The sequence below is a fragment of the Stegodyphus dumicola genome, chromosome 12 (genome assembly GCF_044657685.1).
Source record: "Stegodyphus dumicola isolate Sdum_Otavi_A_Nest chromosome 12, ASM4465768v1".
Taxonomy (NCBI): Eukaryota; Metazoa; Arthropoda; class Arachnida; order Araneae; family Eresidae; genus Stegodyphus; species Stegodyphus dumicola.
In genome coordinates this window covers 49,111,943-49,137,819 of record NC_140779.1, presented here as the reverse complement: position 1 = coordinate 49,137,819, position 25,877 = coordinate 49,111,943, and the positions used below count along the sequence as shown (strand labels likewise).

The 25,877-nt window shown below is 35.3% G+C and overlaps 1 protein-coding gene across 2 annotated transcripts in view; it reads left to right on the top strand.

Annotated features, from left to right (window-relative positions):
* The window catches only part of LOC118204252 (phosphatidylinositol-3,5-bisphosphate 3-phosphatase MTMR14-like), a 45,433-nt gene that overhangs the window by 6,669 nt on the left and 12,887 nt on the right, over window positions 1–25,877 (top strand). For both annotated transcript variants that reach the window (XM_035376587.2, XM_035376588.2), the window contains exons 4-10: window positions 61–157; window positions 4,961–5,031; window positions 12,516–12,578; window positions 15,061–15,174; window positions 15,275–15,345; window positions 17,380–17,447; window positions 23,272–23,352. In XM_035376587.2, coding sequence (XP_035232478.1) covers window positions 61–157; window positions 4,961–5,031; window positions 12,516–12,578; window positions 15,061–15,174; window positions 15,275–15,345; window positions 17,380–17,447; window positions 23,272–23,352 — 565 coding nt within the window. The remainder of the gene's footprint in view (window positions 1–60; window positions 158–4,960; window positions 5,032–12,515; window positions 12,579–15,060; window positions 15,175–15,274; window positions 15,346–17,379; window positions 17,448–23,271; window positions 23,353–25,877) is intronic.

The following is a 25,877-nucleotide window of genomic DNA, read 5'->3' as shown; positions in this document are numbered from 1 at the left end:
ACTGAAATTCTTTTAAAATGATTGGAACTCTTTCACATTTCATATTATTGCAATTTCTAGCTTCGATGTTGATGAATTCGCTCCACTGGTTGAGCAGTCGCGCTTTTCTAGACGCCATAACAGGTTTCCTGTGCCTGTTATCTTATTTTGTGGAAAGGTAAGATCTACATTATCATTTTCGATGCGTGATTATATACTAATTTTGTTTACCAGATATAACTTCCATAATTAACTTTCATTGGACTCTTTCACATTTCAGCTTTATATTCAGTGTAATGTGCGCATAAAACTTTTAATCCTAATGCTTTGACTATTTAATCTGGATCAACTATTTGAAATTTCATTTATTTACATTATTAATGCTCACCACTGAATACTTCATAGAAGGGCCATGATACTCCTATAATAAATGGGAATCTTTTGGTAGAAACTATTATTAAAGTTCTAAAAATAGTAATTTACAAATGCATTTAAAAATAAGGTCTTTTTCAAGTCAACATAAATTAACATTTAATGTGGAAAGTAATAAAATTACTAGCACTAAATTTATGAATTTTGTGATTTGTAGCTTTCAAAATCAGGAAACATCAGTATCAGAAATTCTCCAAATTATTCGAATAGTAAATGTGAAATTTGTATAAGTCTTGAGAACCGTCTGGAGACTTGAAAATCTCGAGTTCCATGTCTTGAAATTTTTAATAAATCGCGAATAAAAGTACTTTCGTTCACCCACCATAGTTAGTGTGAATATCTCCTCTCCAAATCAGTGAAATTTGCAGCCATTTCATAGTTAAAACAAATATCTGATGCAAAAACTAGTTAAAACTTATCAGATAGTTTGCAGAAGCGGAATGCTGAGCAATTTAGGGCAAAAACATCGATGATATTAGGTTGATATTAGTTTTTAATCTTATGACAAAGTCTCGTGGAAGGAAATATTAAGTAGGATCAGTAACTGGCTTGAAAACCTAAAATACTATGTTAAACGAAATCTGATTGTACTGCCTTCTGATGTTCACAAAAAACAAGAACCTGTTAAAGGGAATATGAAATTTCAGATCTGCAGGTTTGAGTCTGGCAAAATAAACTAGTTTATAAAGCCGATATTCGTTAATATGAAAATTTTAATTTTTAAGTAATATCTTGAAACTTATTTCCTTAAAAATTGTAAAATTGAATATTTTTCCATGCGATTTAAAAAACAGGTGTGGATTATCCACTGAATGTAGATCTTATTCTCATAACTGATATGGTACAAAGAAAAACATAATACTATATATTAGATAAATGATAAAAGCAATTTTACAACGGTTTTTTTTAAAATGGTAATTATGTCACCTCACGTTTTCTTGACGTCAATGCTTTTCGCCAAGAAATATCAACAGCAAGACCTAAAATGAGAATTAAGCTCAAAATATTGCAATTTACTTCAAAAGAATTTCCTTTTGTAATAAAGGAAAGGATGTGAAATTCCTATATTTTTGTAGGGGGAGTAGTTATCGAAGCAAATGATTGTCGGTGCCATTTAACGAGATTGTTTTTTGACTACAGGTGATTAGAGAATATGGATCAATGTTTAAAGATTGTTGTACGGAATATACGGCGTAACATTATAAAGGAGCCGCCCGAAAGGGTATAATGTCTAGGGGAGACGACTGCCATACCAAAGGATACGGGTTCGAATCCCGGAGGAAATGTGTGCATTTGTCCGTCCCCTCACAGGAGTAAAGCTGACCCACCTATCAGGTGCCTCCATAATAAAGTGACCACCGCTTCTGACCTTGATAGTGGTCAACGTCTCTGTACGGTTTCAGACCGCCACTGTGTGTGTGTGGGGGGGGGGAGATTGAGTGACGGTTACGAAAATACCATTACAAAGTTTATCTGTAGAAAAATTCTTGACACCAAGAAAATGAGAACCGAAATAATAAACTACATTTCTCTTACTATGACATTTCGCATCCTTTAACCTAGAGAAGCTAAAGAAATATTAACCAGACGGAGCTTTCCATTCACCGTTGTATTCTGACTATAACTTACATGGAAACGTTCTTAAATTGGCGGTTTTCCCTGATGTTACTCATTTGAGGCTCTGTCTTCTAGAAATGGTCAAAACTCTAATTTTAAAACTAATATACAAATTTCAACATATCGCGGTAGATAACCAACGTAGAGCTTAGTAACCGGGTGAAGTATTTAGCCTATATCTACATTTCTGCTGATATATTGAGAATTATGAGCCTACATATCGCTTATAAACAATCGCAATGAATTTGATCTCGCGTATGTTACGATTAATTTGAATGGTGCGTTTACAATTCAAACATCCCTGTAGAAGATGTGCGAGTACACATTTTGGAGCTACTTCATTCCAAAAATATTCTAATCTCTAATAAGAAGCCCACACGTGTACCCACACGTCTCTTTTCTTACAACTAGTATTAATGGTACGCTTATTAATTCAAATTATTCAATGATAGCTAAATTAAATTCTTATATTAATGGAGCAATGGGAATAATTCTATTTTTAAATGCGACTATTTCATCCGAATGGGTAAAGTAGCTGAACACTAGCAGTCAGACCTACTTTTTAACCTCGTCGAGCAGGTTCGCTGCATTAATTTTTTGCTATTTTCAAGTATAATTTAAATGATTCGAGACTCCTTCCAAGAAAGCATCCCTTTGCGTAGATATCAATCGTATGCTTTGCCATTATTGTTGAAACGCCCTGAAAGAATACCGCATGCAATGAACGCCCTTGTTAGTATATTAATCTAACTAAATCATATTGCAAGACACTTGGTTCCCACATACAGCTTTGAATATTTTGTTTCTTTAAAATATTTTTATAAATTTGAATTTTCCATTTTAAATTATTTCTGTGACAATTATTTGAAATATTTCCTGTGTCTGTATACTTCATAAGAAGGCTAAAAGTATATTTTAGTTTTGAAGACACTCGGTATTTAATAGGAAGTATTTTTATTTTCCATATATGCTTTATCTTTCCCAAATCAGTCTTTACAAACATGGATAATTTAGATTGTTTTATTTAATATTACATGTACACTTTAGTGCTTTCATGAATTGTGCCCCGAATGCAAAAGTTGTTTCGATTATGTCTGCGAACAACTTTTTTTTTTCCAATGGCAGATTGTAAACAATTACAAATGTAACCCAGTCCATTAATCTATACAAGGGCGGATGTGGTGGTCTCTTTTATTAGAGGCACCTAATAGGTGGGCCACCATCGCCTTTCCTATGAAGGGACGGACAATTACAATCATGCCTTCTCCGGGATTCGAATCCAGGCCCTTCGGCGTCGCAGTCAGTTTCCCTGACCACTATACCGATTTTGCGGCGTATGCAAACAGCTTGTAGACTGTATACTGGGACTTTTTGTGATGGCAAGTTTCGGAGATATTTTATGATAGATGGGACTAACGAGGAGCACGTTAGTTGGAGTTGGCCCTTCGAATATAAACACTTGAGGTGATAAGTTATTAGAACTAGGGACTAAAACGTTTAGAAGATAATTGCATAATGAACGTACTTTTCATTAATATCGATACGAAACAGTAGTAAAAGTGCTAGATAAAGTTACTGATGCCGAAGGCTTCATAAAATTTAACAAATTAGTCAAGACACGATCACTTAAAATTTTTCTGTTATAAATTTGTACCCATTCCCTTGTAGATTTCATTAGTCCATGTTCTCCAAAATTTGTAACCTTTTTTCTAATGAGCCATCACCATTCTAGCATCTAAGCTCTTCGGTACTCAGATGTTTAACTGCAAGCCCAATAGCTCACTGACGTCATTACTATCAGTATCCTAATTCCTGACGAGATTGATAACTTTTGTTGCACGAATTTGTCATTTCACGGTGATGTTTTCGCCTCGTTTATTGAGAAGAGATAAATCACCTTCCAGTTACTTGAGTTCTTTCGCGAAATGTCATTTCAAAATTTTCCGAGTCTTACGGTAATGCTGAGTAGCTTAGGAACTGGGGGAAATAAGGCATCGGAATTCGGTATATTTAAAAACAAGGTATTCAAGGTAACAAGGTAATTCGGGGTATTTAAATATACTTTTGTTTAACATCACAAAAGTATACAAATTATGTGGTATGACAAAATATAATTTTATACTGTTTCATTCTATAAAAATACTAATCATTCTTTTCAATTTTAAGAAATAGCCAGATTTTATTAGGTAGCAGATCTACTTAGACTCAATATTCTTGTTTCCCTGCTCGATGAACAACTTGAAAATTATATGGCTGCAGTGCTAAAGCTCACTGCATTACCCGCGAATTACAGCCTGTATTAGTTTTTGGCCAAAGTAGGTACTTCATATTTAATATTCATTTTGCCTGATCTTTTCAACTAGTTTTTCAAAACTTACTATCGTAATAAACTTAATTGGATCCTACGTTTGGTGAAAATTATTTTAACCACTTGCGCTAAAAGGACGTGCTACGCACGTCGAGATGTTTGTCTCAAACCGCGAGCGACGTGAACAGCCCGTCGATAGGCATTTATCGCAAGAATGAAAACGAGGTGCACACGTCGCCTAACAACGAGATTGTTTATTGCTCAAGGTACAGCTCTGGATTGCACTCGCAGACGCGGAGCGGCGTTAATGACACTTTACGGCTTGTTATATTGTAGCGCACGGCACCGCAACCGTGAAGTTTAGTCGTAGCGCAAGTAGTTAACATGTCTTGTGCTGTAATTCAACCGTACATCCATTGGGTACAACCGTACCTATCGTCCATTGAGTCTTGGGTTCCATAATTGTATACTAGTAATTCGTCCCAGGTTCAGATTTCGTTTAAAAACACTGATGGTATGCATTTTTATGATTTTTGCGAGTGTTTAAGCTGGTTTCTTTAAGTTCTTAACGAGAATCTTTCTCTTCGGGTTACAAATAATTAATCAGTGTTTCTTTAATTTTAGTATATTTGCCGTTCTGCTTCAGTCCATCCTAACGTGGTGTCTCAATGGTACGAAAAGGATGGAAGATATAGGTAAGAATAAACATTTCCATATCATTTGCTTCACCTTTCACTTCCCTATCCTAGAACGGTGAATTGAAATTATACGTAGTGATTTATTTTACAGTATGATTTGTTCTTGTGATACATTAAAAAAGGGTAAATCACGTATCATGGGTACATTATAGTGAAACTAAACATCGGTAATCCATAATAGCAAATTTCTGATGGTAAAGGATTGGAATAGTAGGTAGAATGGAAAATCTAGGTTACTAATATTGGAAATAAAAAGCTGTTTCGTGTATGATTACAGAAGGCAGCTTATGATATATTGCACCACTACCTTTCACCAATTCCTTTGCTTATAATAATCAAAGTAGTTATTCTTCGACTTTTCGCATTGTTTATGTATTTCATGAGAAGAATGACCTTTCTCAGAATTTATGCGTTGAATTACTGACGTGATGCTATGGGTGCAAGGCTTTTGGCCGCCATATTCGAAATTGTACAAATTCTTTATTTTGCTCTCGCTGCGCTCGTACCACTTTTCTAATTTAGTTCCGAACTGTAAAGAGGGTCCATCTTGTGTTAACAGTTTAAGATCAAATTTAGAAAAGCACACACAGTACATTTGTCACACTTGTAATTCTTATGCTTGCTTTGTTTTTAAAAAAGTTGCGTTCTCAGTTAAGCGCTATGTGTTAAAATTGCCAACTAAATGTTATTGCTTTATAATCTGTCTTACTTTTTGAGAATAAGTGTTTCGAACCGAAATATGTTAATTAGGGAGGCATTTATTCTATAATTTATTGCCTAGATAAGAACTGATTTTAGATAGGTAAGAATCATTATAAAATTGATAATGTTCTTTGAATTAAATTTTACTGCTCTGTATTCCGTCTTAACTATGAATAATGAAATTTGATAATTTGTTAATAGTTTATTATATTGGTTTTAAGACTTGAGAATTTACTTTAAAAGGAATTTAAATTGGGACCACATTTTTCATGTAATTATGATCTAATTGCCTTGACTGGGATTCATTTGTGTGGCCGTTCCTAACAAGTTAAGAACAAAATGTGAATTCAAGACTTCATGACTTCAAGAGGTTTCTAATAACTTTCAGACTTTTATTTTTTATAAATAGGGTTGAAGGCAGCAGTTTTAACTGCTTAGCTCTCGTATGCAAATTTTGATTATGTAATATACAGGGGCTGGACAAAAATATGGAAACACCTTTAAAAAAACATGTTTCTTTGCTTAATATGGTGTAGGAAACCCGTTGACATCCAAAACAGCTTCCAGTCTTCTCGGAATGGATACAGTTCCTGTATGTTTGCCAAGGGAATATACCATTCTTCCTGCAAAACGGTGGCAAGTTCAGATAACGATGTTGGCGGTGGATAACGAGAACACTTTCCGTTCCAATGTAGACCACAAAGGTTCGATAATATTCAGGTCTGGTGACTATGGTGGCCAGGGAAGATGGGACAACTCATCATCGTGCTCAGAAAACCAGTCCTGGACAATGTGAGCTGTGTGAACAGGGGCTTTGTCATCTTGGAAGACACCATCACCATCGGGGAACAAAGTTTGTACAATGGGATGAACTTGATCGGCCAAAATGTTCACAAGTCTTGGCAGTCATGTGCCCTGACAGTTATCATGGGGCTAGCAGAGAACTACGATATGGCTGCCCAAACCATAACAGAACCCCCGCCATGTTTCACTCTTGGCAACAAGCAGTCTGTATTATAGGCTTGAGATGGCGTTCTCCAGACGTAAACTCTGCCAGAAGTGGGAAACAATGTGAAAGAAGACTCGTCAGACCCTATTACTCGCTTCCACTGCTCTATAGTCCAGGCTTTATGACTTAAACACCACCTTTTCCTGTTACGGGCATTAGCATCACTGAGTGGCTTCTCAATTGCAGCACGGCCAGCAATTCCCTGTTTATGAAGCTCCCTTCTAATTGTTTTGGTACTCACAGGGTTCGGTAACACAACATTCATTTCAGCAGTAACTTTTGCAGCTGTGGTCTTCTTATTTTTCGTCACAATTGCCCTTAATGATCGTCTGTCATGATCACTCAAAACACTTTCGTCCGCGCTGTGATTTAGCAGATGTTTTTCCGCATTTCAAATATGCGGAATAAATCTTCGATACAGTATCTCTTGAAACACTAAACACCTCGGCTACCTTGCTTACGGAAGCACCTACCATACGTGCTCCAACAATTTGCCCACGTTCGAAGTCTGTTAACTCTGACATAATGCAATGACAACCTCACATAACAGTACTCCGACAACAACTGAACTGTTTAGCACATTTACGATGTTGTATAGGTGGCGTCAGTAGTAAAAAATGCCAGCGCCACCTACATATTTCATTAAAATCAATCTTTCTTTTCAAACATGCATTTCACAAGGTGTTTACATATTTTTGTCCATCCACTGTATCATTTGTACATATGTCGCACAAAGTGAAGATGTCATTGATATATATTTACTTTAACAATACTTTGGCTAATACAAAATAACCGTCGCTGATCTGGCGGTCCACCTACTCATGGTGGCAGCTGGTTGTACAAGTAGATTTTACCTCGGCTGATAAGGTGTTAATATAAGGTATTAATTCCGATTAGTTTCACCTTAGGACAGAAGCCTGATCGACGGCGAACTAACTAAACGAAACGAATGTTCTGGAACATAGCGTCAGTTTCGTTGGATCTATTTGTGTTCGCGTTAATGTAAGCCATACACTAGCAAACTCGGACACAGGTTGCAGTTGCAACCTAAAGTAATACAGTGACACGGCAGTGCATTTGTACGCGTTGCGGAAATTCTTGATTCGGAAAGTAGTCTCAATCTATATCCAGAATTTCCATGCTAAAGTTATACGATCAGCTTTGAGTTCAGGATCCTTACCGCTTGCATGGATTGCAAGTAGTTTGTAAGATAGTAAGAAAAGTATAGTTTTAAAACAACCATTATTCCTTGAAATAAGATTATATAATACTAACTTTAACATTTCGTAAACCCTGTAAAAGTCTTGCAAATTTTATATTTCTGTACTAAATAAGGGCGTTACATTTAATGCACGATATACAATTCTTGGGGCATGGCTTCTAGTAAGCGGCCATTCCTGGAACATTTAAGCGAAAATAAATACTTCGGTGCATCTTCAGACTTAGCTTATTTTTGTAATTTCCTATTTAAATTAATTACGTTGTCGATTTGCCAGGATTTAAAAATTACTTATTCCCATTTAAAACGGAAGAGCGAATATGTGTCCTCATGCAAGTAAATTCGCAAGTAATTTAAGTTAAATTTCTGTTATTTCAGAATTAAATACTCGCAAGAAATTTTTAATTTCTTATTACAAAAAAGCAAGCATTGAAATAGCATTTTATTGTTTAATAACGGGAGCAAAAATGAGCAGAAAAAACTTGCAAAATTGAAAAGAGGGAGGCTGGAATATGGTAAATCAAACCTTTATATAGCGAACTCGTGACCCGAAAGTAATTTGTTAGATTCCCTTCATTAACCATTAATGGAAAACATAGTGCCAGCAAAAGAGCAAACCTATAACTTATAATTTTCAAATGCTGTTATGGGGGTTGCTGCTTTAACAGAAGATGCTCAAATGTTTCTCAAAATAAATACGTCCAGTGGCTGTAGTACTTGATACGTACTGCCTTCAATGAACTTTTAAGTAACTTAACAGCATATACGCCACCGCAACGGTGTAATCTGAACTTTATTTTGCTGCCTAAACGCTTATGCCATCATGAAACCGGTGTTTTTATTTGAAATCTTTGTTATATGATTACCTTAATCATAACCAGGATACATTTTGTATCTTTATTTTGAGTGCATTTTATCAAGATTAGTCGAGTGAAATGATAAAGCTCACTTCACTCTGAACTAATCCTGATAAAACTGCAACCGATTCCTAATTTCCCAAGCTTCTTGTAACGCCATTGGTTGACTAAATTAAAACCAAACTGTGCTTATTCTATGTGCTGACATTAAAATATTTCTGATTAAACTATATAGCATTCTCATGTAACAAGAAAATTAGGATATAGACATTATTTGAATCAAAGTGCTGTTATCTGCGTTAACTAGATACTGTGGATACACTTTCGACCATGTTGAATTTTCATCTGGGGGCACAAGTGTCACCTCTGACTCCCAGCAAAATCCATTGGAACTACTTCATAATACATTAGATTTGGATTTTGCTAAGACAATAGTGAACTTTGAAAAGGCTAAAGCGGCCCTAGATGTATTTCTTCTCTTTAAATCTCCAGGAAACGACGGCATTTACCCAATTCTGCTTCAGAAAGGCTGGGATATTTTTGTCCATTCTCGTGGACATATTCGAATCCAGTTTGGTTTTAGGATATGTTCCTAAAGTGTGGAGAACTTCACGAGGTGTTTCTTCCCAAACCAGAAAGATACATATGAGAAACTAAACTCATTTAGAATTATTCCAACATCCTTCCAGCTCAAGCTGTTGGAGTGATTGATTTTCTAACACCTCCAGTCAAATAATCTGAACCATACTTTTGGCTTAGACCAACACGGTTTTAGGCCTGGCTTCTCCACTGAGTCGGCCCTACACCATTTCGTGGCGAGAATAGAAAAAACGATTATAGATGGACACTTTGCCATTGGGATTCTACTGGATATTGTATGAGCCTTTGATAACATTGGTTTCGAGTAAATGCATAAGGCCCTTATTGGAAGTCATATTCACCCTATGATAACTAGATGGGTCATATTTATGATTAAACACAGGAATATCTGCGTTAGTCTCGTTGACTGAAGTAAACAGATGTTACTACAGGGTGTCCACAGGGTGGGATTCTCTCCGTTCCTGTGGAACCTGGTATTCAACATTTAGTACTTCTACGGGAGGAACCTGGCATGTCACAGGCTTATGCAGATGACCTTATTGTGTTACTACAGGGTTTCGATATCGGCACCCTACACAATCAAGCTCAGCAGATCTTGAATAAAGTTTCACACTGGGGCGAAACAAATGGCCCATCTTTCTCTGCTGAAAAATCTGAGGTCAGTTTTCACGTGGAAAAGGAAATAGAAACTGGCAGATTTATATCTGGGTAACCAGGTTATCAGATGTAAGGAATGCGTTAAATACCTAGGATGTTATCTGGAGAGTAAACTCGCATGGATCACCCATATAAAAGAAAACGCACAAACAGCCACTAATGTACTAGTACTTCGCAGGCGAATCGTTGGTAAACAATGGGGCCTTAACCCAAAATCTACTCTATGGATTTATACTGCCATAGTTCCGCCAATGCTTTCTTACGGATGCGTGGTCTGGATCAATGTTATTAACAAAAGCACATATTTAAACATTTTACAAAAGTTGCAAAGACTTCCTTGCCTATGCATTAGTGGGGCTTTAAATAGTACCCCTACTGCTGCATTAGAATTTTTATTGCAAATTCCTCCAATTAAATTATTCTTGAGCGGAGAAGCAATTAAAGCCATGTATAGGTTGAATAAAAATGGCACATGGTGCCAAAAACCAGGTTTAGGTCATAAAAGCGACATTGACATATGCCTGGACTTGGGCAATGAGATCCCTATAATCTATATGCCCAAAGATGCAATTACTAAAACAATAGTTCCAGATAAACTATTCTCAACTTGTATGCCAAAAAGAAATGAGATAGAATCTCTAATTGACCTAATTCCAACAGGATCAATCGAATGTTACACAGATGGATCAAAATCCAACTTCGCTGGAGCTATTAAATAAACCAAGGGATCTGGAGAAAATTTCATTAGATTTCATCTATACCTTGGTAAACTAACAACTGTTTTCCAAGCCGAGGTTCTGGCGATCAATATGGTCGCCAGGGAGCTCTTGGCTAAAAATACAATTGATAAGGATATATATATTCTTTCTGACAGCCAATCAGCCATCCTTGCCCTGGCTAATCGTGTCAAGTTACAAAATTGAGTTTTGAACTGTACTCAAGATCTCAATTCTCTGGCTCAGGCCTAAAGCACCATTAGTTTAGCCTGGGTCCCAGGTCATTGTGATTTTTCTGGAAATGAACTAGCTGATAAAGTAGCTAAAAATGCTTCGCAACTACAGATGTCTGGCCCAGAACCATTTTACCCAGTTTCATATCAAACTGTAAAAAAGTAAGAAGCTGGATAAAGAACAAACACGATGATATATGGTCTAAACTACCAGACTGCTCATTCTATATTGGTGCTCGGTACAATTATCAGGTAAACTCGTACACCTCAGTCGAACTAACTTACGCCAGGTAATTCAGATTGTTACCGGATATGCTTATCTGGCCAAGCATCTCCACAAATGTGGTCTTGTTGAATCTGCTGTCTGCAGAGCTTGTGGAGAAGAAGAGGAAACACCTTTTCACTTTCTGGGACGATGTCCGGTGTTTTCTGTCCCTAGAAACAAATTCCTTGGGTTTCCCTATATTAGCTTTGATCAAGCCCTTTTATACAAAGGGCTCTCTGGCATAATAGGATTTCTGATGTATACTAAACACCTACAGGTAAGGTGAATTTGAAACCACAAGAAACAAGCATTGAGACGCCCTGTGAGTTCTTTTTTTTTCCTTTATAAAAGAAACTATGCAGGGATTTCCCTCATAGCTGTGTTTTGGAATATAATTTGGAAATGGATATCAAATCTTTACACACCACCTGGCCATTTGGCTTGAGAAAGCCCCTCTCCCCTCCTTATTTAATTTATTTAATTTTACTTTTGTAGACTCGCCATCGCACCTTTGTTTGGTCGAGTTTGCGTTTGGTGGTTTGGAAGGATCGAATCGGCTCTTCATCCAATTGGCAAGTTTTCACGATTTAACCAACACCCTGAATTTAGAGATGGGATCTTTTGCTGATACTATATATTTGGTGTCAGTTTAGGATCTTATCTATTTATTATTTACCTTTCACAGGAGTTACCATTTAAAACCTTTGATTTAAATGATCAAATGGAGGAAGAGTAATGGGCAACTTTGCCTAAGCTCTTTTCCTTTTCATAAGAAGGAAGCGCCACTAATGTTAATTAGATACTGTTTGAGCCAAAAAAAATCTGGTATCAAATTATTAACTAAGGTTATTAAATTATTAACTAAGGGTTCATAGGCGTTCAAGAATCTTCGTTTCACTAATCTTCAAGCGAAATAGTTTGGATTTGGTGTTATTAACTGAAGTAGGATAACCTTTTATATATTCTCATAAAGTTCCCTGTAGGTAATTGACAAGTCGATACACTCTCAGTTAAATTACCAATCGCAATACTAGTGAACAACAGCTGGTTCAGATTTGGTATTTGCTATGTGAATGATCCGAAGAACCGTCATTGAATGAGTTACAATGAAAATATTTAGTTTCAAGAAAATACCTCTTTTTCTCAACTTGTAATTTCTTGAATGGCTTGTATAAATTTTGTAAATTAAAGCTCGGTATGAACATATATGCTTACTTTTACAGATATTTTGAGGACACTGATTTCCAATACGGGATGACCACTACTTGTGCAACCTATTTACTACAGTAAGTGAATTATTTTAGATATAATTCCTGTATGCATTTCAATATTGTATTAGCATTTTATTCCGTATACGGGTGGCATACGCCAAACACACCTTGCTATGTCAAAGTGCTACAAGGATTTTATCTAAACGTTCTTAATTAAACCTCGTATAAGACTGAGCGTTATGATAACTAAGACCAGATCATGTGAATTCTACCTTTAAGAATGTGTTTCAAAAAAACACGGGCAGGCACATACCCACTGGTATAGGGGTTTTAGGACATTTCACCTTAGCCGTTTCGCCGACAAGTCGGTCAGCGGCAGTTGATTCGTCTTGGGCTATTTCGCCTTCATGCAGAAATGAAATACGTAATAAAAGTTGACTTGATATTTTTACTATACCCATTTATATGTACACAGATGTGTTTAACTGGAAAAACCTTTTCAAAATATAAAAAGAGCATGTCTTTAGCTCAATAATATAATATAGCAAGATATAATATAGGCATGTAAAGAAAACGCCTCGACTGTAAAATAGGTAAACCAAAATATTGAACTAAACTCTATGCTATGTCTGGATACAACATAAGAATTGAAAGCAAAATTGTCTTGGTGGCGAGCGGCGAATAGATCTATTCCGCTGGTTTTATAGGCAACACTAGTACTGCCATATAGCCAACTCTTAATATTTGTGGATCTTAATATTTGTGGAAATTAAAAACCTAAAATATTTAGTCAATAAGTTTTTATGATTTAGACGGATTCTAATGCAATAAAACTCGTATAAATGTTAATCTATTTTTAACTCGTGAGAATTCATAAATTACTGGTGTGGACATCTTTCGATACGCCACTTAAAAGAAAATTATAAATTAAGGAAAATTATAAGTTTGGAATCTCATGAATGGTATTTAAACGGGGCCGAAAAATGAATAACTACGTCATTTAAAACGTTTTGTCATTTGAAGTACGCGTGTATAACCAACCCTTGAGAAAACAGGCCGTATGATGATTTATTGATACTATGTCTATTGAGAGTTTAAGATCAAATATTTGGAATTGGATGCTTCAGTAATTATAAAGTTAATCAAATATTCTGTAGTGCAAAAACCTTCGCACCGAAATTTCGTCTTACATTTACGTTATTTTTAAAAAATGGACTATGAATGCAGAGTATTTAAACATTTTACAATCGGCATAAAACTTCTTTAAATAAAATGGAATAAATTCTGCCCCAAGTTTGCGCTGGATACATTCGTCGGAAATATTCCCACCTGGTTTTGAATTAGTTTACTGTCGCTAAGTGTAAAACTGAAATAATTTGTTGAGTAAGGTAGTCCAATTACATTGTCAGTATCTTATCTTAATCGAAGTGCTGAATGTAGAACTCTTAACTAAAGCATATAAAATAATTGTAACAAATTTCTTTGCTGATGTAAACTTGTCTTAGTCGAACGACTTAAAAAGGAGAAACCATATCTGGCCTATAAGTAGCATAATCCTTCCTTCTGAGATTTCTTCGAAACTGTTCTGTAATACATTTAAAGTATTGAAACGGACAACGCAATAACCTTGAGTTTGCGGTTCATTTAGTCGAGATCTGTATCGATTTCAAGAGCAAAAATGGGTGCAAAAAAGGAATTTTGCTCCTGAGGAAGAGAGTTGTATCTGTTTGCTCTCGAAATCGATAGAGATCTCGACTAAACGCCAAACTCGGGGTTGTTGCGTTACTAATTTTTTTTTTTCTGGTGGTTGACTTCTGTTTAGATTACATTTTCTTTCAACTCTTCAACCAAGGAATACTTTAAGGGAGCTAGTAACTTCATTTTACGCTTTGAAATTTAAAAAATGGATATGAGAAATTATAATTTACTGACTTTACCTTGCGTTAAATTTAATCTGTATGCTAATAAACAGACCAATGTTGCTGTATTTTAATCTCATTAATTTACTGGTGATGTACTAATCATCTGCTCGTATGAAACGAACTTCTTGATCTTTTATAGATTCTTTAATAAAAAGTTTGATAAATTCCCTACGCTGTATAACTTTTCATTTCAGTGTTGTACAAATATACTTGATGCCATGAAAGAGATACAGCAGCATGTATAGATTTACGACTCATCTGACTCTGGTTAGAGAGGTGATTTGTTTTACCTGAAATATTTATTCTCGTGAATACATTTTTATTTTTGCTTGGAAACATTTTACGGTTCATATTAATTCATTATTTTATTTAAATGATCATATTAGTTATGAATTTAAAGCTTTATTCACAGCACATAATTTAGAGCTTGTTATGGAGATCTTTTGATTTAAGATGCCTTCATTACCTATCAAATCACTATTTACCGCACTGCCGATCTTTGTTATACCTTTCAGCAATCCGAATTAATATTTCCCTGAGTAGCCTAACATCTACTTACATTTAGCTACAGATTATTTTACCAGATTTGAAATCAATGATTTTATTACTCCCAAATTCAATTCCTTTTTTTCTAGGAATCTTAAATTCCAAAGACAAATAAGAAAGGATGTTGATGTCATGAGGTACTGTAATATACGTTATATTTTTGACTTGAGAATGGAAAACAGAATGGGCAAGCGTTCTGAAGCGTAAGTGACCCCCAACGTTCCTATGTATCTTTAAAGTAGAAGGATAAACCAATCTTTTAAGAATTCCCCATCTAAAATTTTAACTTTTTTCTTGTTTTAGAGTGAATGCTTCAGAACCTTTTTACTTGCAGTATTATGAAGAATTCAAAAGAATTTCCGTACCTTACCCAGGTGAGTTTTCGTATACCTAAATTTAACAATCAGTTCTAAACTTCGTAAGTTGCGCAGTGCAATTTCTTTCCAAAGTAATGCTGATTTCCCTTTCCAAATGTTAAACGTATTAAGCATTCAGGATTCGCCTGGAGATGTCCTAAGGCAGATTGCAATTTCTCCACCCAGAAAGACTACTAGCGGTTGGGTTGCTTTGTTTTAATGATTTTAGTCAAGCACGTGAGGGTTATTTCCCCTCATCTTACTTTCTACCTCCATGATCTCCTTGAGGGGGGGGGGTTATTTCCCTCGTGTACAGCATTTGAAAAGAGGATGGTTCGTATCGCAAGAAAACCCCTAGAAACTCAGTCCGCTCATCGACATTCGATCCCAAGTCTATTTACTAGCATTTAATTATGTCTCCCAAACTTTCCTCATTGCGGAACATAGCAAAATTTTTAAGAAACGCTAAATTTGAGGTTTCAGTTTTGAGATATTATAATAAATTAAACAAAATAAACATCTGTTTTAATTTTTATATCATGCTTATAAACAAATCTGAATTTTTAATTTTCTATAAACTGTCTTATAAAAGTAATTATATGAAGCGAATATATAGTTACAATGTCTCTGATGCATTCGAATCTTCGAATTAATAATTGTTAACGTCCGATACAAAGAAACCTGGATTCTTATATCGGATGTAGCATCAAACGTTATGCGTTTGTTTAAATTTTTCTTTGAACGTAAAAATTCGGCTGCCGAAGACTGCTTGCAATGGCTGTTATCGAAAAATTAGTTTTCATTTTCTTTTAAGAGTTGTTTTAAGCTGCGTTAAGTACCTAAAAACAATGTTATGTAACATCAATTTCACATCTTATCACAAAGTGCTTTAATGGCTGTTTGCAGAATAGATTGGGAAAAGCTGAATTATCTTTACCTTTCGCCGCTGATGGCTCAGAAAGTGGTTGAAACCGCTGAAAATTACAAATAATTGTTTGGCTAACTGGATGACTGTATTTGAGATTTCAATTTTACCATGTGTAATATAAATGCGACCCAGTTTCTCTTGTACGTCTTCCCCAAGCCAGTCTCCTTTTGCCTTATAAGCAGATTATTTCTGCAAAATGGCAGAGAAAACGCCAATCGATCCTTACGTGGGAATCGAAGTCGTAATTTGCACAATCTTGTAATTCTCTCAACTAATCCTTTTGCTGTTTAGAATGAATTAAAACGAAAGATGTGCAAACAATTCTAAAACTCTAAAAGACCATATTATATGCATTAACGGAAAAATTGCCATTTCTGTAATGCGAGAAATAATTTTTGTGGTTTCGCCGTCAAAATTCTTTGAAAAAGCTCGCATTGACTATCAAATACTAAGCCTATAAAATTGTTCTCACTAAATTACAAATCATTAGCATTGCTCGAATCCAGTTGTTAGAAACCGATCTTTTACAAATTTTAAATTTACAACAAATTTAGAAAAAATCAAATTTACAAATTTAAGTTGCATAATTCCGAAGAAAGTTATTTGCGTAATAAACGCAAAAATAAGTTATTTGACCAGGAGATCATTTTATTCTACTTGAATCGTCTAACGGCTGAGTGGCTACAAATAGTTTAAGCTTTGCTCTCAGTTCTGTTGATGGCAGTTCAAAGATTTGCCTGTGCTGTCATGTAAATAAGCTTTTGTTTGTTTAAGAAAGTTTCATGAAAGGATGTCTTTATATGATAACCATCGGATGCTTTTCAACGGTAAACTGAAAGTCTGTCCCATCTTACAAACGTAAAAGGACGCTGAGATTTATTATTCTGTAAATAGATTTGCACAGAAATATCCATTGCAGTGCTTTATTCAAATCTATATATTCTTACAAATCTGATTTAAAACTGAAGGAATGTTCCTTTAAAAATTCACTGCAAACAGTCCTTATGGCAGAATCTAGGTATTTTACAAATTAATCTTCAGTAATTATGTAACTGTTAAAGAAATCTTTAAGCGTGAAATATTTTTACATGCTTGAAACTAATTTTCTTTAATAATCTTTTCAGAGTCCAGTGAGTTTAAAGAGTTCTACTTCAATCGAAGGGTAGATTTACTACATTACAATTGGAATTCGGTATGTTTCAAATTTGAATTTCCTAAACAAATACATGACATATAAACCAACTCATGTTTAATATTAAGCCTGTTTATATTCATTTTAATTAAGAATATTGAATTTAAGATACTGTTATGTTTGTAATCTAACGCTCTCGTTGAATATTTAACTGGCAATATAATGAATATTTAACTGGCAATATAATGAATATTTAACCGATTGCGGAAGTAAATAAAACATCACAATACTTTTCTTTGTTTCTTAAGCAAACGCGCTTGGTCCAAGAGCAAACGTTTTTTAAAAACAAAAAGGACTTTACTAAGGCTATTTGAAACGATTTGCGATAGCTTTCATTGCCGTTTCCCGATATTACAAGTGGCATTAAGTTTTGTGAAGCTTGTATTCGGTCACAAGGAGTAAAAGTAACTTAAGTTTTCATAAGGCGATAAAGATAACATTTGTATAAGTCAGGGATATAACTTGAAATGATAGTTACGAGTTTCATCATATTCAGACTATGGTTTAGTGTTTCAAGGGTACAGGTGTTCATGAGTTTGGTGTTTCAAGGAACTATTGCCAATGCTTTTTTATCTACTGTGTATTTGTGTCGCGACCGATAATTGTCTGTTTTTCGTACCTTATTTGGCGTCAAACATCAAATGCTTTTTAAACGTTTTTATTTAGAGTAATACAGTACAACCAAGTCTTTCATATATTTTACAAATCTGTCTTAAAGAATTTTGTTTTAGTTTTTAAACCATTCACTGCGTCTTGCGTGACTCGTTTTGAAGTGGAACACAATAATCGTAACCCTTTCGCGTGGTCTTTTTCACTGTTTTTCTCTGCATTTCGCTGGCGTTGGCGTCCTCGCTCTTAATGGAGGACGCCAGTGTCTAGTACCTCACCATTCAAGTGGGTGCTCAAAGGGTGAAATTAAAAAGTAATACTTTACTTGAAATAGACTAAATGAACAATACCTAAAAAATTAACACAAACACAGGTGCTTAAAACATAAGCTTTAAATCTGTCATGAGTTGCAGAAATTTCATCACCTGTCGGTCCTTTGGCACTTCCTTCCTATATCTGAATATGGCTGACTTATTACTAATTACATCTTCAAAATCTAATCTATAATACTCATCCAAATAGTCATCAAACGTTTTGCCATATAGATCTAAATGGTTTAAGTTTAGAAATTTAGCAAGTAAAGATTTCTTCCTAACCTTTATCCTTGTGTGAGTTAATCTTTCGTTCTCAAATTTTGATTTAGAATAAATTTTAAAATTTCTAAGCTCCACACCTTATTTCTCACAAACACTTTCTTCAAGCTGTTCTTAACCGCACCCATTGCATTTATTTGGTCCAGTTCAATAGTCCCAGGCTTTAGACTTCTCTTAAATAGTTTCTCAAATATTTCTCTAAATTTGGACCGTTCCAAAACCATCTCAAAAATGACATTTTTTTCTCAACATCTTTCGGCACTTCCTTTTCTTGGCCTTTCACGTATTTACACTCATGTCCATAAATTAAGGATAATTCGGAGTCACGCGTAAATTGAACTCTAAAATAAATAGATCACCTGTAAAATCGCTACACACAACTTCAAGAATCGTATGAAAATTTCAGCAAGTAACCAGATGACACCGATGGTACGTCACAATGACAAGAGTGATGTATAAGGAATACAGGCAAAAGGCAAAGAAGTAAAGTTGTTCGCAGGCGCTCTATAAGCATTTCAGTGCAATAACCGAATAGTTATGACACAAAACGCATTTGGATGATTTTTTACGTGGTAGAATTATCGGCCGTCTGGAATGTGGGCGTACCCAACTGGAAGTATCGGACGAACTTGGAATTGCCCAGAGAGTCATCTCCAGGCTTTGGAAACGATACCAAGATGATGGTAATGTGAGTAGACGTTACAGCACAGGTTGTTGCAGAGTTACAACGCCGAATGAGGACCGGTATTTGGCAGTTACTGCCAAAAGAAACAGGTGGAGCACAGCCTCAGACCTGTCTCTTCAGCCACTTGTACGACAATTTCAAGGCAGACAGTGTACAGACGCTTAGCGCAGATTGGTCTATATGCTCGTAGACCTGTCAGATGCGTTCCACTTACTTCAACTCACTGTCGCCTGCGGTTAGCCTGGAGTAGAGAGCATGCACCGTGGACACCGCAACAGTGGGCTTGTGTGATGTTTTCCGACGAGTCCAGGTTTAGCTTGCAGTCTGATTCTCGCCGGACTTTCATATGGAGAGCTACAGGTACCCGTTAACACCAAGATAACATCGTTGAACGACACCGTTACGGTGGTACAGGAGTGCTCGTTTGGGGTGGAATTATTCTGGGTTCCAGAACTGACCTGCATGTTCAAATTGGAACCATGACAAGCCAAATCTATCGGGACGTCATTCTGGAACAACATGTAAGTTTGTTTAGGAGCGCCATGGGCGCACAATTTGTGTTTATGGATGACAACGCCCGTCCTCACCGTGCAAACATCGTAAGCGAATGCCTTCAATAGGATATCACCCGTTTGGACTGGCCAGCGTTTTCACCCGACTAGAATCCAGTAGAGCACGTGTGGGACATGCTTGGCCGACGAGTTGCAGCCCGTCAACCTCCTACATGTCTACCGGAACTTCGGAGAGCATTGCTTTTTGAGTGGTGTAATATCCCACAAGATCAGATCGATAATTTGATACTCAGCATGCCTAGGCGTTGTACGAACTGTATTGCATCGCCTAGGAGACATGCAATGTATTAACAATCATACTAACCATGTAATATTGGTTTTTTGTAAATAGGTTTTTTTTTTTGTAATTTGCTCCAGGGAGAAAAAATCTCAAATTTTTACAATATCAAACATAGCATCTTTTTTTTTTTTTTGCTCTTTACCTTTTGTTTAATAAATAAGTTTTTACAAATAAGTCAAATTTGTTTTGCTTCCAACTCTTCCTTTGCCTGTTTTTGCATTATCCTTAATTTATGGACATGAGTGTAAATAATCAGCCTCTTCCTTTTTCTCAGTTTTTTGACAGACTTGCAGTAAATCACTTGCATAATCCTCTTCATCAGAACTAACATGAACCTCTTTATGAGACCGTTGTATTTCATAATCATTTAGAGTATTAACACAACTTTCAGAATTACCTTTATGTGCAATCTGCATTGTAAACACTGAAACTCGACATTAAATTATGTACTAGATTATCAACTGTAGCATTCACGACTGTAAAGGTGCGTACACTGTATTTGGTTGTGAACATATCGCTAATTTACATTTATTAAAGGTACATTTACCTTCTGTCCAAATGCATATTTTAATATGCTACATTTTTCCATGCGTGTTTTTACAATACTCTGTCACAACAGTACTCTTTATAATACTGATCTGAGTAGCAGTATCAGTGACGGTATTCAACACTTTATTATATTCTAGTTGTACCGTAATTAATCATAATGACTGTTAATTTTGTTAGATCCATCCTTCAAACTGGTTAGTCATAATTTGGTATATATGATTTTCGGTTTTATTATGTTATTTATAGATTTCGAAAATTTGTTTTGAGAATTGCATAAAGATGTACGATGAGATTTACTGCATAATTTATAACAAATTTTATTCGCTAATCTTTCACCATATGCCTCTTGCCGAGGCATTTGTAATACTGACCCTGTCCTTTCAGTTTTTCTTATCGAGCCTATGATCTACCTTCTGATCAGTTTACTGTCATGGGTTAATGAATCAAAAAATAAACTTCTATCCACGAACGATACAGTGCAAGGCTTCTCGTTACTCAGTTTATATTCGAGTCGTTGCTGATGACTATCAACATACAGTTAGTCAATAAAGTCTGCGTACATCAAGAAAAGTAATATCAAATCCAAAGTGGCCAGAAATCAAAGCGAATAAAGTTTGCGTACAACGCGAAGGAGGCGGGGATTTCTTATTTAACTTTTAAACTTCAAACTTGAGAATGCAAAGAAGGTTACACATTGAAGGTCATTGACTTCCGAAGCAAATTTCACGTTGATTGGAAGTTGCTATTTCTATTTTCTTTGACGAAAATGACAACCAATAAAGAAATTCCTTTAGTTACGAGACAACTAATTATCAAATTGAGAGATGAAGGTAAAACTCTTCGTTATATTGGTAAAACCATTGGAAAACCATTTTCCAGTGTGCAAAGTTATTCAAAACTATCTGGACACCGGTAGTCTTGCTGTAAAACCAAGATATGGGAGATCGAAGAAGATAACGCAGAGAGAAGAAAGAAAAATTCTTTTACGAATTAAACAAAATCCTAAACTTTCTGCTGCAAGCATTGCAAAAGACATTTTTTAACTAGCAACAAGGAAATTTCTCCTGAAACTGTACGAAAAGTGCTGCGAAAGGCCGATTATCATGGACTCAAACCTAGGTCTAAGTCATACATTTCAGAGACAAATAGAAAGAAAATAACTGCTTTTGCCAAAACATATTTAAAATCTTCGCAGGACTTCTGGAACAATGTAATTTGGTCAGATGAAAGTAAATTTACATTATTTAAAGTTAATGGCCACTCTATCGTATGGAGAAAACGAGGAACAGAACTGAATCTGAGAAATTTAAATCCAACTGTCAAACATGGAGCTGGCGGTGTGATGGTATAGGGGTGTATGTCTTCGAAAGGAGTTGAAAATTTTCACATTATTGATAGTCATGGATAAGTATGTTTATCTGGATATTCTGAAGAAAAATCTACGAGACGGTGCCCGAAATTTAAACCTTTCTAATACATTTATTTTCCAACAAGTCAACGACCGGAAACATGCAGCTAAAATTGTCAAGGAGTATATCCTCTATCACACTCCAAGACTGTTGCGCACTCCTCAACAGCCACCAGACCTCAATCCAATGGAACATATGTGGGCAAAATTGGAGAAACGAATTCGAAAACTCAATATTGCGTCGCGAGATGAGCTAATTAGTAAATTTCAGGAAGAATGGGCGAAATTTACGTCGGATTACACTGAAAAACTAGTTCAATGACCAGACGTCTGCAAGCTGTTTTGAAGAATAAAGGATATCCTACAAAGTATTAAAGTAATGTAAAAAGCTTATATATTGCTTTTTTTAAAGTGTACGCAGACTTATTGGAGGGAATTTCTGAGTTTTTTTGACAAAATAAATATTTGAAAAAATGTAAAGTATTACACTGATACTATTTACTTTTATTTAAGCTTAGAATTTTAGCTAATAGAAGGGGAAGAAATGTAATTATTAAAATACATTTTTCTTTGCTTTAAGTGTTTTTTAATTTAAAATTTAATCTGTACGCAGACTTTTGTGGCTAACTGTAGTTCAAATAGCCTAACTTAACATATACGTTGTAAAGAGTGTTCCTTTTGACTAATTATTTCGGTCTTCAGGGACATAAGCAAGAGACGTCAGTGTATAAGTAGAAATACAACTGAAATAAGATTAAAAAGACCAGAAATTCAATATATTGAAGAATTATCTGTAAACCTGTGATCACGTTAACTGCTGAGAAGTAAACTGCTGAAACAAATTTCAACAAACTAAAAAAGTAAACTAAAAACGCCTTGTGAGGTAAAATCAACTAGTTATTATATTGACACATTGTGCATATTCTCGAATGGCTCTGCGTCAACTGAAAGGTACCATGGATCATAACGATTTACTAAACTAACGCACGGATAAAAATAAACTTGATGAACTGTATGCAACAGCAATTTATAATTCACTCTTCTAGCCTTTGTAATTTTAAGTTAGTTGTGTTGAATATTTTTATTCTGAGCAAGTATGTACAGTCTAAAATTTCAATATCTTTTTAGATAAGGGACTGCTTCGATTTTCAGCTACCTGAGAATGATTCCATAGTACCTCCTCCAAAAATAGACTTTACTAAATACAAGGTAAATATCGTTTATACTAACTTTATTTATAATGTAGATATATTTAATAGCGTGTTATGCTTCCCTTCGCATTTTTAATTTTAATATCAAAGTGGATAAAATAATTTACGTAATAGCCAAATGAGGCAAAATCTTGTAATCTCATCTTCTAATGAAACATCTAACATCTTAGCTCGTAAATTTTCCACACGAGGTCGTCTTTTAATGAATTCTTTATGCCACACAGTTTCTTGTTTATGCTACTAGATTTAACCACAAGCTTCTCGCAATACCACCTCATAATGAGATCTCCTCGTCTATAGAAAGATTTGCTTTCCTATCTTTCTTGTAAATGAGTATAACTTAACGGTCATGTGGATAATTTCGCACCAATTTCGATCCTCAGGAAACGGGCATTCTCCCGGGAGTTTCATGTTTGTGCGCATGCAAAATAAATGTATTCATTGGGATTTACCGCGTGCAATCCCTCTTTCAAAATATGGTAGCATTAAGGTTTTTCTTCATAATTATGAATTGTGCTGAATTTTTTGGGGTCGTTAGAGGGTTACCTCATTAATCTGGCACCTTTACTAATTGCAAAAATAGTTACCGAGTTGACTTATTAGCCGGAGTGAGCTGTTACCGGAAAATGTCAGAATAGATATTTTGGGTTAAAAATTAGCAAATTCTTTATGAATAAGTCTAACCAGGCATTAAAATATTTTCATATGAATGTAACAACTTTGTTACTGCAAAGAAATTTTGGAAGTATTTGACTTCTGAAATGACTTAATAATTCCAAGTTAAATTTGATATAAATATGTGATCTGATTTTTATTTAATAGATAATATAATTTCGATTGATACTTTCTCTATGGTGTTTTAATTGTGATGTTTATGAAATTTCCTTGCAGCTTTTTGAAATTCTATAGTCATTACTTTTCCTTCGAGAAATAGCATACTAATGGCCTTTCAGAAAATCTAAAATTTTGTAAAAATTTGAGATACTGCAAAAGTTACTTCAATTTTTGTTACTTTTGGAACATTTTTCAGAGAATTTAAGACTTCCAAGTAAAGCGTGAGATTTTAGTGTTGCATAACAATACTTCCTAGAACATGAGAATTTAGAAGTGAAAGTTTAGGCACAGTGTAAAACCCAGAGATATGGGGCAAGTCTGAAAATGAGATTGCTGAGATAGTGTCGGAATTCTGGTAAGAGATGGCTAAGGTAGCTGTGCTAGATCTCAACTCACGTGAGCGTTGAGGCGAAACAGGTTCGATGTCTCAAGCTGTTAACCTGTTATCAGATACGATTGTCATGACACTAATGCACTAACACTGTACTTTCAAAAGAATACAATAAAGAAATGGTATGACTTTAATGAGATGTAAATTATTGATTTGCATAATTTATATTACTTGCATGAAACTGAAGGGTTCTGCTTAAATAAATCGAATTATGTTAGGAGATGCAGTGGATATAAACAAATGAAAACGTCTCTGGAGTAATTTCATAGAGCAAACTTTGCATGAAATTTTCTGCACTGTTGAGTGCGCCCTTGGTATGGAAAGTTTTGTTATGCTTCTTAAGGTAATCCTTAAAAATTTCAATTTTCAGATCTTTAAGAAGCACCACTGTTTATCCGCAAAAACTAGTTTTGAAGAATTTTATTTTCTTCAGGTCTTTTTTTTACAGGTCTCGTATGTGTGAGAAGTGAAATATGTCTGGATAATAGCTGTGTAGATATTTCTCTTGGGGGGAGGAGGGGGGAAAGTTTCCTAAACATTTCGTAGACTATACCTCTTAATATTTGCTGACCATGTGAAGGAACGATTTAACTTGAATCCTAAACACTTCGCCGAGTTAACTATAGAAACCAGCTTTTCATAAGGAATTGCTCTACAATTTAATGTCCCTTGTCTTCCACTTCCTTATTACCAGGATTTGAGTTACGAAGTTGCTGAACACGGGTAGTTCCGATCCATGTTCGATTCCAATCGAAGGGAATGACTACATGATTGTCTTCATGTGTAAACTAGGCAAATCTCTTAAAATGTTCTCCATGAAGACGTCTTTCCTTAGACACATTAACCCTAAAGTGCTTTTTTATTATCAAATAAACCGAGTGCATCTGTTACTTCAATCATGGATGCAGATAATGGTATGTTTCAAATGACTACCTTCGGTTTCTTATAATAAGGTAGCATTTGTGTGAAACTCTTGATGTCCTTTTCGGGGAGGACTTGTGTAATTAAAATTTGGTGAGAAACCCTTTGACAAATTGGTAGTCGAAAACTTTCTGTTGGTAAGAGTCCTCAAAGTGTCATCTGTTTCCAGATGAGGCAGAAGTCTATTATTGTAGTCTGAGGTGTTTATTGTAAGTCTTTATGGTTAGCTGTCTCTACATTTTCTAGACTGGGAATTGTTTTGGCTGAGGGCAAGATTGCTGTGTCCGACAGTCCTTGTTTGGTTGTCATGCGGACAATTAAACTTGCTCCTTGGCAGTCTCGTGCGCCATCTCTTCCCAAGAAGGCAACGGTATATA